General features: G+C 36.5%; 2 protein-coding genes across 3 annotated transcripts; both read left to right on the top strand.

Moving 5' to 3' along the window:
- The first annotated feature begins 681 nt into the window (after window positions 1-681).
- LOC110625143 (beta-glucosidase 12-like) lies at window positions 682-3,409 on the top strand. Of its 2 annotated transcripts, none has more exons than XM_043961216.1 (13): window positions 682-883; window positions 988-1,057; window positions 1,135-1,193; window positions 1,314-1,389; window positions 1,471-1,548; window positions 1,635-1,722; window positions 1,805-2,060; window positions 2,138-2,244; window positions 2,312-2,532; window positions 2,611-2,642; window positions 2,737-2,839; window positions 2,923-3,031; window positions 3,114-3,409. In XM_043961216.1, the coding sequence occupies exons 1-13, from the start codon at window positions 743-745 to the stop codon at window positions 3,280-3,282; spliced, it is 1,509 nt and encodes a 502-aa protein (XP_043817151.1). In that variant the 5' UTR covers window positions 682-742; the 3' UTR covers window positions 3,283-3,409. The 2 variants fall into 2 exon arrangements, with proteins under 2 accessions (XP_043817151.1, XP_043817150.1); XM_043961215.1 differs by having other exon boundaries at window positions 2,129-2,244.
- An 848-nt stretch (window positions 3,410-4,257) lies between these two features.
- LOC110625145 (beta-glucosidase 12) lies at window positions 4,258-7,101 on the top strand. The gene is made up of 13 exons (XM_021770692.2): window positions 4,258-4,519; window positions 4,599-4,668; window positions 4,760-4,818; window positions 4,928-5,003; window positions 5,137-5,214; window positions 5,292-5,379; window positions 5,473-5,728; window positions 5,805-5,920; window positions 5,999-6,219; window positions 6,321-6,352; window positions 6,433-6,535; window positions 6,613-6,721; window positions 6,811-7,101. The coding sequence occupies exons 1-13, from the start codon at window positions 4,391-4,393 to the stop codon at window positions 6,977-6,979; spliced, it is 1,506 nt and encodes a 501-aa protein (XP_021626384.1). The 5' UTR covers window positions 4,258-4,390; the 3' UTR covers window positions 6,980-7,101.
- Window positions 7,102-14,366: the final 7,265 nt, after the last annotated feature.

Raw genomic sequence — 14,366 nt, 5'->3', positions numbered from 1 at the left:
GTTTGAAATTATAAGAAGTAAATAAGAACAGGTTCCAAGGTTTCATGGAAGGAGCAGGTTCCAGGGTTTCATGGAAATGTTTAAAGTTTCAATATCCATCCAACCCAGAAAGAGTTCAAAATGTGGATAAAAAAAAAAAAATTATTTCCCCAAAATTTTATTTTAATATAGTATTAAAATATATATTTAGTGGTTTGTCAATTTCTCATTAATTTATTTTATTAGATTAAATTATATACCTGAATGCAGCAAGCATTTTCTATAATAAGGATTAGTTGAGTTCAGCAATATTCCTTTTCCCACCATTTGGCAGAATTTGTTTTATCCATCATTGAAAAGAATCAAGCAAGATGACAGTGTAATCTTCCAGAAGATCAGACAATGAAATAAATTTATAAACATGGCCTGCAATAAAAATATTAGGTACTAAAATATTTCTAGAAATTAATACATCCTTTGTTTAAAATAATTACAAAAAATTGTCCAGTGGTGTAAATAGGTTTATCTACTTTTAAGGTTTAAAATATATATATGTTTACAAAATGTTAGGGTTTAAAATGTAATTACTCAAATTAAAAATTAATTTTAAATGGTATATCAGCATTTTTTAGTCACAAATAAAATTAGAGGTAGCTTTTTTTTATTATTATTATTGTAATTATCGTCGTTGTTTATGCATGATATTAGTTGATGGGTCTTGAATGTTGAAGAATATATTGAAGGAAAGCATTAGCTTGCCGTAATGGCAAATGAAGGTTCCTCAGGGATAGGGCTGTTGCTTCTGTGCAACCTGTTGGCTCTTACAGGGCTCGTTTCAGCTTCTTTTAATCGCAGCAGTTTTCCACCTGGCTTTCTTTTTGGAACATCTGCTGCTTCTTACCAAGTGCTAATTTCTATATGCAGTTTTTTTTTTTTTTTTTTTTTTTCCCAATGTTGTTTGTGGGAATTTTGATAATTTTTCTCTTTAATATTTTGAATGAATTTTAGTACGAAGGTGCAGCAAGTGAAGATGGAAAGGGACCAAGTATTTGGGACTTCTTTACTCACGAATATCCAGGTTTTTTTTCCTCCCCATTAATCTGTTTATTCAATTTTTTTTTTTTTTTTGTTTAATGGTATTTTGTGGCATTACAGAAAGGATTGCAGGCCGTGCTAATGCAGATGTAGCTATTGATTTTTATCATCGTTATCAGGTTTGCTCAATATAATTTCTACACATATATTCTCTATCTACTTTACTCTTTTGTTTTGTTTTTGCTTTCTAATTATGTTGTTCTTGTAATTTACATAGATAGAATTGAATGTTTTGACAGGAAGATGTTGAGATTATGAAGAATATGAGTTTAGATGCTTTCAGATTCTCTATCTCCTGGTCTAGAGTGTTACCTCGTAAGACACTAACAACTTTTTTTATTGATAATGAGGTTGCAAATAGATTAAATGACAAACTTCCTTCCATTCATTGCACAGGTGGAAAACTAAGTGGAGGAGTAAACAAGAAGGGAATTGAATTCTATAATGATCTCATCAATAAGCTTCTTTCAGAAGGTCAATATTTCAATTAGATTGTTATCAGTTTTCTTAAGCTGTTTTCCTCTAGATATATGTTTGAGGATTTGAATTTGCACGTTCAGGTATACAGCCTTTTGTGACTTTGTTTCATTGGGATCTACCTCAAGCTCTTGAAGAAGAATATGGTGGATTTTTAAGCTCTCACATTGTGTAAGTGAAGAACAAAAAAGGACTATAATTTTTAGCAAATTACTCTCATTTTGTTAATGAAATTTAGTTGGAACTTGCACAGAGATGATTTCAAGGACTATGCAGAGCTTTGTTTCAGAGAATTTGGGGATAGAGTGAAACACTGGATCACATTAAATGAGCCCTGGAGTTATAGCACCACTGGCTATAACACAGGCCAATTTGCACCAGGAAGGTGCTCCAAGTTCATGAATCCAGCATGCCAAGCTGGAGACTCTGCAACTGAGCCTTATTTGGTTGCTCACAACATGTTACTTTCTCATGCAGCTGCTGTAAAACTTTACAAGCGAAAATACCAAGTTAGTAACATCTGCCTGCCTACAACATCTATATAAATTTTCTAATAAAATGATTTTGAAATGTGAAGGGATCTCAGAAAGGAAAGATTGGGATAACACTGATTTCTCATTGGATGGTGCCATTCTCCAACTCTAAGCTTGACAAAGAGGCAGCTAGTAGAGCCCTTGATTTTATGTATGGATGGTGAGTGCATAATCAAATTAAGCAGTAATTAGTATTATTATGAGGCTAATTAATCTTGATTAATCAGGTACATGGACCCATTAACCTGTGGTGAATACCCACAAGCGATGCTTAACCTTGTTGGAAACAGATTGCCTAAATTGACCAAAGATCAATCTGAAATGGTGAAAGGATCCTTTGATTTTATTGGATTAAATTATTACAGTGCATTTTATGCAGCTGCTTTACCTGCTAATTCTAATCCAATTAATATTAGCTACTCCACAGATTCCTTCACTAATTTAACATGTAAGTTTCACTTTTTAGTATTTAATCTCAATTCTTTACTTTCACTCTCTTTTTCATTTTTTCTTTTTTAATTTGCAGCCGAGCGAAATGGAATTCCTATTGGTCCATCAGTATGTACAACAAATAAATTAATATCTTCGGAAAGAAAAAAAAAAAAAAAGAGTTTTCATGTGAATTAATAATTTTGAGTGCATGATATTGCAGGATGGTTCGATTTGGATTCATTCATATCCAAAAGGCCTTGGAAATATTGTCAAATATACAAAGGAACGGTACAATAATCCAATAATTTATATTACTGAAAATGGTAAGAAAAAAAAATATATCTTATTAATTGCATTATAAATTAATCCTGAATTTAGATTAAAAAAATTAGAATTTGAATTTCAGGAATTGATCAGTTTGATGACGGTACCTTAACACTTGAAGAACTTCGAAATGATACATACAGAATAGACTATTACAAGCATCATCTTGTGTATCTAAATAAAGCCATTCAGTGAGTTTTCTTTTTTTTTTTTTTTTGTAAGCTTTTTAATTATGATTATTTTAGTTAAAATTAATTAATGGGTTGTTTACAGGGAGGGTGTTAATATTAAAGGTTACTTTGCATGGTCATTGTTGGATAACTTTGAATGGGCTGCTGGTTTCACTATGAGGTATGGAATTAATTTGGTGGATTACAAAAATGGGTTGAAAAGATCCCCCAAGGACTCAGCTATTTGGTTCACCAACTTCCTCCAGAGATAAGACCAATTATGCAGAGCAGATTCCATTTTTGGCTCAGAAAAAAAACAATTATATATGTTGATGTTGTTTTTCTATCCCATATGTTTTATTAATTAATTTCTCAAAAATAACACCTCCGATCTCTGTTTGCTTGTGATGTTCTAAGATAAAGAAAATAAGATTTTACGATGTGTGTAAGTTTAGGTTGGAAAAAAACGTTGATTCCCTTTTATTCTTTTTTTTTTTTTTTGCTGCTAGTGACGCCTAATGACTTTTCTGCTGTAATGCCACCTCTCTATCATTTAAATCCGTACTTATGACGCGTTAGAGCCCTTCTTTACGTCTAACGACCATTTAATTCTCCTGACGCGCACGCAGGTAGGGTTGCGAAATGACTAGGCCTGCTGTCTTTTCTAGCGTCACGTCACCGGATTGGACTTCTTCCTACTGGTCTTGGACTCGCGGGCGACCCGATCTGTCCCGTGTATCTGTGTCAAGACTAAAGATGCTGGACCGGCTTGATGAAACGAGCCTCCAAAACCTTAGGCCTGCTTCGTTTCTCTGGACTTGGCCTCCTTAATGTAAATAAGGCACCCCGGTCATCAACTTGGTTTGCTCTATAGTCTAATGTAATATTTCCAGAAACAAAAATTAGAATTTAAATCTTTAATAATAATAATAATAATAATAATAATAATTCGAGCTCCTTAAAATTCTGAGAGATCCCATCCTACCGCTACGTTTTCTAATTTCTCTACGTTTGATCATTTCTCCATAGTTCTCTCGTACCCTCATCTTAATTTAGCAACGCTATTTATAACAAAACAAATGTAGTCACCACTTAACCTAGTGCCCACACTTTCTTTCACCATGTCAGCTTCGTGCATGCGATGACAAGATCCATCTCCACCCGCTAAAAGGAAAAAGTTTTTCATCTCCTAGGAGTTACTGGCCATCGCCTCTCATCCTCTTTTTTTCTTTTTTCGAATTTCTTTTTATATCCAACAGGTTCCTGGTAGCCGTTTGTGCATTAGAAACGAGAGAGAGAGGGTGATTGATTTAGAGTAACAAATTAAGCAAGTACCTAATAATATATTGAAGGGTGTATTGAAACCATTAGCCTATTCTAATGGCGATTCAAAGCTCTTCAGGAATAGGCCTGTTGGCCTTGTGCAACCTGTTGGCTATTGCAGCTGCTTTTGATCGCAGCAGTTTTCCACCTGGATTTGTTTTTGGAACAGCTGGTTCTTCTTACCAAGTACTCATTTCTATTAGCATTTCCATTCGCTGTTTTTTCTCTTCATATTTTTTTCTCTAATATTTTGAATGAATTTTAGTACGAAGGTGCAGCAAGTGAAGATGGGAGGACCCCAAGTATTTGGGACACCTATACTCACAAACATCCAGGTTTTTGTTTTTCTTTCCCTCTCTCTTCGTTAATCTGTTGAATCAAAAAAACAAAAAAAAAAAAATTTGATGGCATTTTGTGGCATTGCAGAAAGAATTCTGGGCAAGGGCAATGGTGATGTAGCTAATGATTTTTATCATCGTTATAAGGTTTTCTGAATATAATCTGTATATTTACATATTTGTTGATTTTTATTTTTTTGCTTTCTAATTAAGCTGTGCTTATGATTTATATTCATAGAATCGAATGCTTTGACAGGAAGATATAGCCCTGATGAAGAATATGAATCTTGATGCTTTCAGATTCTCTATCGCCTGGCCTAGAGTGTTACCTGGTAAGTCATTACAACAACAATTTAATCCTAAAAATCTCCAACGAACCTCGTAATTGGACAATTCTGGAATAAATACTATAACAAATGTTGTTAACTGAAGGAACAAAACTCCTAACATTAATTTATTGCACAGCTGGGAATCTAAAAGGAGGAGTGAACGCCAAGGGCATTGAGTTCTACAATAATCTCATCGATAAACTCCTGGCAGAAGGTCAACATTTATATATTCGAAAAATTACAATTTGATCATTGAATTTGTGTTTTAAGTGAGAATGAAATGATTTGCAGGTATACAGCCTTATGTGACTTTATTTCACTGGGATCTACCTCAAACACTTGAAGATGAATACGGTGGATTTTTAAGCCCTCGCGTGGTGTAAGTGAAGAAAGAAACACACAGTAATTAATTAACTAAAATTATATATATATATATATGGTGTAAATTGAAATGTATTTGGAATGTGGACAGGGATGATTTCAGAGACTTTTCTGACGTTTGCTTCAAAGAATTTGGGGACAGAGTGAAGTATTGGATTACATTAAATGAACCTTGGAGTTATTGCAACCCTGGTTATAACACCGGCCTATTAGCCCCTGGAAGGTGCTCCAAGTACATGAATCCAGCATGCCAAGCTGGAGACTCTTCAACTGAGCCTTATATGGTTGCTCACAATTTGTTACTTTCCCATGCAGCAGCAGTTAAACTTTACAAGGAAAAATACCAAGTTAGTATATATATATAAACATTTTTTTTTGCTATCATAGCAGTAAGTGCTAATCAAACCATATTGAAATGTGAAGGAGTCTCAGAAAGGGGAAATTGGGATAACACTTGTTTCTCATTGGATGGTGCCATTCTCCGATTCTAAACCTGACATGGAAGCAACTAAGAGAGCCATTGATTTTATGTATGGATGGTGAGTGAATAATCACAATCACAATCAGTCAAGCAGTCATTAGCATTATTATAAGACTAATTAATCTTAAATAATCAGGTTCATGGATCCATTGACATCTGGTGCATACCCAGAAAGCATGGTTAAACTTGTTGGAAATAGATTGCCTAAATTCACCAAAGAACAATCTGAAATGGTGAAAGGTTCTTTTGATTTCCTTGGATTAAATTACTACAGTGCATTTTATGTATCTGATATGCCTGCCAAGCCTACTCCAGTTAATGTTAGCGTCTCCTCAGATTCGCTTGCTAATTTAACCAGTAAGTTTCACTTCTCAATAATTCATCTATTATTATTATTATTATTATTATTATTATTATTATTTTTAACTTTCACTCTCTTTTTTTTCATTTTGGTTCAGACCACCGAAATGGAATTTTTATTGGTCCATTGGTATGTACAACAAGTAAATTAATATCTTTAAAATATTTTTTTTTTCAGAAAAATGAATTTTCTTGTGAATAATATTGCAGGGTACTTCGCTTTGGATTCGTGCATATCCAAAAGGCCTCGGAGAATTTGTCAAATATACAAAAGAAAAATACAATAATCCAATAATTTATATTACGGAGAATGGTAAAATAATTACGATATAAATTAATATTAAATTTACATTTAAAATTAAAATTAATATATTTTAATTTATATTTCAGGAGTTGATCAAAATGATAATGGTACTTTTACATTTGAAGATCTTCAAAAGGATACATATAGAATAGAATTTTTCCAAACACATCTTGAGAGCTTAAATAACGCCATTAAGTGAGTTTTTTTTTTTAAATCTTTTTATAAGCTTTTTTAATTATGATTAATTTAGTTAATTTTAATTAGCGAGAGTGGTTAATTTGCAGGGAGGGTGTTAAAGTCAAAGGTTATTTTGCATGGACATTATTGGACGACTTTGAATGGACCGGTGGTTACATTATGAGATACGGACTTCACTTGATAGATTACAAAAATGACCTCAAAAGATCCCCAAAGGAGTCAGTTACTTGGTTCACCAACTTCCTCAAGAAATAAAGGAATTGTTTTAATGATGTTTATGTTTGCTAATTAATTTCTCAAATGTTCTTTCTTTTATTATTCCTTGTAAATTTATTGTTTAATTAGAGAGCGAATAACTCATGTTATTACATTTTTTGAAATTAATAAATTTCACCTATTCAATTTATATTAAATAAGATCATATTTATGAGTTTAATTATAAATAAATTATCATAAAAAATGCAATTAAAAAAGTTCAATGGTTGTGATGTAACACAACAATCGTTCAAAATAAATTATAAGTTATCATTATAAGATATAGCAAGAGTCTAATAAACTGATACACGGTCCCACTTGTAAAAAAAGGACCTGAACATAATAGCATTTGTTTCTTTATTAAGAATCGCCCTCACTTAAAGAGGTTGAATTTTCATATAAAGTTATGGTTAGCAGACATAATTCAACAAATTTTCGTTACGTCTGTAATTATAGAATTACCGAACATTTAGCTTGTGAAATCTTCTATCAATTTGTCAGCACCAGTCGAATTTTCCAAGAAATGTTGTAATTAACTCCATCTTCTTATAATATAACAATTAATGACCACAGAGAAAAAAATACGCAATTCTTATACAACTACTCTAGAGTTCTAAGAAATTCCTTATATTCACCCTTTCACTTTAGTTTACTGACTTACTCGTCGGAATGACTGTCATAGGCGCCAATCACCTCACATTCTCTTTCTTGTAGGATTGACCAATTGCAGCACAGCTCTATTTTGACCACATTATTTGGTTTCGTTGCTGGAAACTCCATTGAAGTCTCTCTGATTCATTTAGATTAAAACTAGTCTCTTATCCCCTTTCTCTTAAAAAAAAAATATTTCTTTTCTCTTTCTCGAAATGGCCGACAGTTCACGAGTTGCTGCTAAAATTGCTACCAATGAGGGCGCTATCATTTCTTCCGCCCCTGGCAGTGGACAAAACATACCCTCTATGGTTAACGAAGTAGATCTCAATAATCTGAATAATTAGCAAATGATCCAATACATCAAAAGGTTGCAAGTTGTTCTTGAGTAATATAAAGCTCGGGGGAGGCATTATTCATGACTCCTAGAGAGAGGAAGGAAGCCTCCATTGATACTCCAAGAACTCGGACAGAGGCAATCCAGATGTGGTCCAAAGGGAAGACTAAGTTCAAGGAAGAAGAATCATTAGACGAGACTCCGAAGGATATCGACTAGAAGCTGGTATGGGCTATTCAGAGCTACCAGAAAGAGGAATTTGACCTGGATGATGTCTCACCTCTTTCAAAAGAAATCTTCGCAGAGACATTCCCCTCTAAGCTCAAACTCCCAAGTTTGGACAAATATGATGGGATAGCAGATCCCAAGAGTTACCTGGCGATATTTAAGATGACCATGCAGCTTTAGGATATCAATGACTTTGCATTGTGCCGAGTGTTTCCGTCAACACTCACAGGTTTGGCTTAGAAATGGTATCAATATCTGAGTCCAGGTTTAATTAAAAACTGTATGCAATTCGCTATGTTATTCAAATTCAGGTTTATTACTTGTATACCTCCTAAAAAACTCTCATCTGATTTACGAAAGATGCGCCAAGGAGAGGACGGGTCTTTAAGGAGATTTATCTCATAGTTTAATGCAGAAGTAATACAGGTGGAGGAATTAAAATCATGAGATATGACTGTGCGGTTGTCAAAGCCGGTTAAAAATAACCTTTCTAGTTATCAACAATCTTACAACTGTAGATAGTGGTGAAAGGATCGAATCCACGGGGAATTGAAAACTTACCTATCTTCCTTATCAAGACCAAGAAAATAAACTAAAAGCAAATAAACTGAAAGCAAATAAACTGAAAATAAAGTAAAAGAGAGGTTATGAGATTGATTCAATTAAACTAAGACTGAAAGCAATAAAGTAAAGCGAATAACAAAAATAAAGAGATTCAATAATGAGAGAAGCTCTAGTTGAAGAATTGGATCCACTTCAGTTGTTCGGATTGATCATTGATACTTAGGTTCCTTTATTTGATTCAATAAATTAGTTATGGAGATGAAAGACGCTTCTCACCACCATGTCTCTCCTTAAGCATAAATTAATTAGGGAACGTCCTTTAACCAATCACTAATCAACAAGTTGCCAAGGAACGTCCTTTAACCAATCACTAATCAACAAGTTGCCAAGGAACGTCCTTGGGCCTTAGGCATCAAAACAACTGTCAATTGCATTAAGAAATAGAGAGATCTAATTCTAGCTACCCAAACGCATGGAGATATCGCTAGATCATGCAATTTCCTTAGTTTTTACACTAAGAGTTACTTGTGTTTGAACAATCCAAGCAATTATGGACTTAAGACTATCCAAACTAACAAATTATTACCTTGCAATCAAGAATCAATTAGCCATATTGATCAAAATAACAAAGCAACAATGGAATTAAGCATGAGATTGCATGAATATTGAAAAATAAAAGATAAACAATGTATGTTCAGATCTCCCAATCCATAAAACAACTAAAGTATCAACCAATCTTCAACTAGAAATAAAGGTTTCAACCATTCATGGCTGAAACAAAACCAAAAATAAAGAAAGAGATGAAGAACAGATGTGGCCACTTGCAATCCCGTATGTGTATCCAAGAGAGAGTAGAAAAAGCATGGGGAGGCTCCTTATGTGTCTTTTTATAGTCAAAAGTATTACCCTATGTCTCATTGCTGTCCAAGTTGGTCTTCCTTGCTGCCCAAGTTGGTCTTCCTTGCTGCCCAAGTTGGTCTTCCTTGCTGTCCAAGTTGGTCTTCCTTGCTGCCCAAGTTGGTCTTCCTTGCTGCCCAAGTTGGTCTTCCTTGCTGCCCAAGTTGGTCTTCCTTGCTGCCCAAGTTGGTCTTCCTTGCTGCCCAAGTTGGTCTTCCTTGCTACCCAAGTTGCTGCCCTTGCCGCCCAAGTGTACATTAATGAAGTGGAGCCTCCTTTTGAATTTTGAATTTTGAATGTGCAAGACTTGGGGGCCAAGTATGTCTTCTTTGGCTTCTTTAACAAGCTCAATTTTGAATTTCAAATTTTGAATGTGTATCTTCTTGAGATTTGGCTTCCTCAATAAGGAAAGAGATTCTTGAAAATTTGAAATTTGAATTTCAAATTGCTCTGCTGACTGCACTTTCCTTATTTGCCACTTTTCTTATTTAGCACTTTCCTTAATAAGCTGAATCTTGAATTTTGAATTTTGAATTTTGAATGCTCTTGGAGATTTGAAATTTGAATTTCAAATTACTTTCCTTGTTTATCTCCTCTTCAGTTGCAACTTGGCATGCTTGCTCTACTTTGTTCCATTTTAGGCAGTTTTAAGGGCATTTTCTCCAAATTACCTCTTTTACACCACTTTCTGCAAAATAATATCAAAACCACAAAATTAGGCAGAAAAAGTGTAGATTAACATCAATAACATCATGATAAAAAGGTCTAAATTTGGACTGATCAAGATAGCATGTAAAGCATTAAAAAAAGGGACATACAACGTCAAGTTCATGGATTCCCTAATCAAGAACCCAGCCGCTATGTACCAACAGCTAATAGATAAAGGCCAGAAGTATGTATGGATGGATGATGAAGTCCAAGTATTGAGAGAAGACAAAAGGACGAGTTAAAAGCAAAACCAAAAGACAGAGAGGCGATGATATAGAGGAGACCACAGAAGTTATCTGGTATCCCGAAGGTGCGATTACTAAAGTAAGTATGAGATTTATACTCCATTGAATGACTCACGAACACATATTCTAATATGGATCAGGAAGAATGACAAAGAGGTCATGTAGCCTCCCAAGCTCAACCTAGAAAGCAAGATAAGACTAAGTACTGCCTCTTTCATGAAGACCACAAACATACAATAGAGGAGTGTTGACAGTTAAAAGACAAGATCAAGAGATTAATAAGGTATGACACACTTTGAAACTTTGCCAAAAAGAGTAGAGAAGAAAGGAGGCCCAAGCCCGAGGTAACAACTCCTAAAACTATCTCTGACAATGAACCTATAGAGGTTATATATATATATATAATTATAGGAGGACTCATCGATGGCAAGGGAAAGAATAAACGTGTCACAGAGAACGTCCTATTGGTTGAGCAAGAACTATAGGCCAAACAGGAAGTAAGGTTCAGACTTGCAGACAAGGCAATAGGACTTTTTCAAAATGACTCGCTGATCGTCGACATCCATCTAAACAATATGAAGTAAGGCGAGTCTTGTTGGATACAGGTAATTTCATTAATGTAACGACCCGAAAATCCGGACCGCTACCTACGCTAGGATCCAGGTCGACTTAAGGTCGTCGGGACCCGTAGCAAGCCTAACATACATCCTGTATAGCTGGTATAATCCCAAACATGATCAAACATAACCATAAAACATTTAAAACTTTACCTTTTACCCAGCTTGACCTGTGTATGCACTATGACTGAACTCATAGAACCCCTAGGGTCAGCATACCCTATGTCAAACTCGGTTCAACACATATATCGACATGAAATAAAACTCATGTATAAAGGGATTAACCAACTCGGGCCAAGCACAATACTATAACTCTGAACATATAACATAATATCATTATGCAATACAACTCTTTTTACATCAATACATAACCTTACATTACATCATGTCCACTACTATTCTATTACATGCCATAACCATAACCGTATCTCGTCGTCTTCCTGAACTACCTCTGACCCTGCAAGCCTGGGGTTAGGGGAGAGGGGTGAGCTAAAAAGCCCAGTGAGCAGAAACCATAAAAGAAAACAGTTCATTTTAACGTATGCTATCATGGAATGCGTCACATCACAAATATATCACCTCAAGGATGAACCTGTCACCAATAGCCCTCTACATATCAATCTCGTACCATAACAAGTCAACAATACTCTATGCCAGGAGCGATACGGCCACGCCTGGACTTCATATGCTCTATGCCAGGGGCGATACGGCCACACCTGGACTTCACATCTCATATCATATCATTCCACATCATGTCATAACATACTGAGGGCTAGAGGATCATCCAGTATCCATCCACATCATTATCATCGTATTATGCAATGCATCATATTCGTGAATTCTAATGCAAACAACCTATTGCATAACATGGTATTCATGATGCATGAACATGCTTGAACATGCTGAAAACATTTGATTTAAAACATAAGGGTTAGTTCCACTCACCTCTGGCTAGCTCTGGACTAACTTTGAAGCAGCTAACACTGCTAAACACCTCGGTTCCTCGGGTCCGATCCTACACAGGTGGACTCCAGTGAGGTGCCAAACATACTCTAAACAACTACCCAAAAACCCCCTAAAGCATCACTTAAACATGCATAGAAAACACTCATGAAAAGGCTGGACAGGGCACTTTCGGCGGCACCTTCGGCGGCCGAAAGTCCCAGACAGAGACGAAAGTCAGGCAGGTTCGGGGGCACCTTCGGCGGCCGAACCCTCTCTCCAGAGACGAAAGTCAGGCACTTTCGGTGGCCGAACATTACCTTCGGCGGCCGAAAGTCTGCTTTCAAGCCAAAACTCAACTTTTGGGGGCAAGGTTAGGCGGCCAATCCCTGCATCCTCAAGCAGGTTCGGCGGCCGAAACCACCTTCGGCGGCCGAACCTGAGTTCATCCAGAACTCAGCCTTTGTGCATTTCAAGCCTCCCAAACCTTCCATACACCCCAAAACAAGCACCCAACTTCTCAAACACATGCATACATCCTTAACCATGCACAAAGGAGCTCAAACAAGCTTAAACTCCCAAAAACAACATCTAAAGCATACATAGATAGTTTATGACCCACATAGGCCAAAACCATCAAAACAAACCAAACCTCACATACTCTCTCCCAATCATGCATACTCTCTCCCATATGCTCAAGGGGCTTGAAAACTGACCTAAACCCCAACACAAACATCACATGAACATACATTATCATACATTGGGCATAAAACCCACATAAACCCTAACATGCATATCTACCCATACTCAACCATCAAAACCATCTTAAAACTCACTTAAAACTTCATGAAACGTAAAGGAAAGCATAGATCCACACTTACCTCTTGAAGATCGAGGGTTTGTGCGAGCTCTAACTTGGAGATGGGAGGAAACTACTCCTTGGGTCTCCAAGCTCCCAAAACTTGATCTAAGCTTGAAAACTCTTCAAAACAACCATGGAACTCATAAAAATATGAAGGAGATGAAGAGAAAACATGAAAATGACCAAAGGAGGACATGAACACACCTGAGCTCGAGAATGGGGAGAAATCTCGCCCATTTTCAATCTGAGGGGCTTTTATAGGTGGCCAGCCAAACCTCCTTCGGCGGCCTAACGTGCATGCAAAACACCCCCATGTTCGGCGGCCGAACTTGAGGTTCGGCGGCCGAACCTGGTTTGTTCAAACAAGGCTTTCGGAGGCCAAAAGCACTCCCGAAACCTTCCCATGTTCGGTGGCCGAACTTCACTTTCGGCAGCCGAACCTGGCAAAAACCTCCTTGGTCTTTTCTTTTCAAAACTCAATTCTTTTTCATTTAAAACCATGAAATCAGTAAAAATCATTTTAGAAATCACATCTTACCTGTAATACCCGGCTAGACTCCGGTATCGGAATTCCTACCGTCCGGTGGAATCTCGGATGTCGGAAACCTCTAAAATGGGTAAAACCATGTTTTATGAAATGTTTTTAATGTATTTTATGCTTTTAAGTGAAAAGGAATTGAGTTTTTAATGAAAAAGACCAAAGGAGGCTTTGCCAGATTCGGCCGCCGAAAGTCAAGTTCGGCCGCCGAACATGGTGGGGTTTTGGGAGCGCTTTAGGCCTCCGAAAGCCTTGTTTGAAAGACTCAAGGTTCGGCCGCCGAACCTCATGTTCGGCCGCCGAACATGCATGAGATGTGGGGGCACGTTAGGCCGCCGAAAGGTGGCAGAACCAGCCCTATAAAGGACCCCGTGACCGAAACAGGCGAGGTTTTCTCTCCCATTTCGGCCGACGGTAAGCTTTAGCCCTCCTATGGTCATTTTAAGTGTTTTTCCTCAAATCCTTTAGATCTTAACAAGTTACATCTTGTTTTTGAAGAGTTTTAAAGTTTAAGCAAATTTTGGAGCTTTGAGGTTCAAGAACTCGAATCTCCCCATCTTCGAGCTAGGATCGTTTCTCTCTCGATCTTCAAGAGGTAAGAGCCGATCTCTAGTTCTATATGTGTTTTAAGTAAGTTTTATGCAAGTTTTTGGGGTAGAAATGCATGAGTAGGCTTGATGGGTTTTTATGAGAAATCCATGGTTTTAATGTGTGTTTATGTGCAATGTGGCTTGCTTGTGTGTTGTAGTTGGGGTTTAAGTTAGTTTGAGGCCCCTAGGAGCTTGCATGCTTATGTAT

This window comes from Manihot esculenta, chromosome 10 (assembly GCF_001659605.2).
Source record: "Manihot esculenta cultivar AM560-2 chromosome 10, M.esculenta_v8, whole genome shotgun sequence".
NCBI classification, from domain to species: Eukaryota; Viridiplantae; Streptophyta; class Magnoliopsida; order Malpighiales; family Euphorbiaceae; genus Manihot; species Manihot esculenta.
This window is presented reverse-complemented; position numbering and strand designations above follow the sequence as displayed.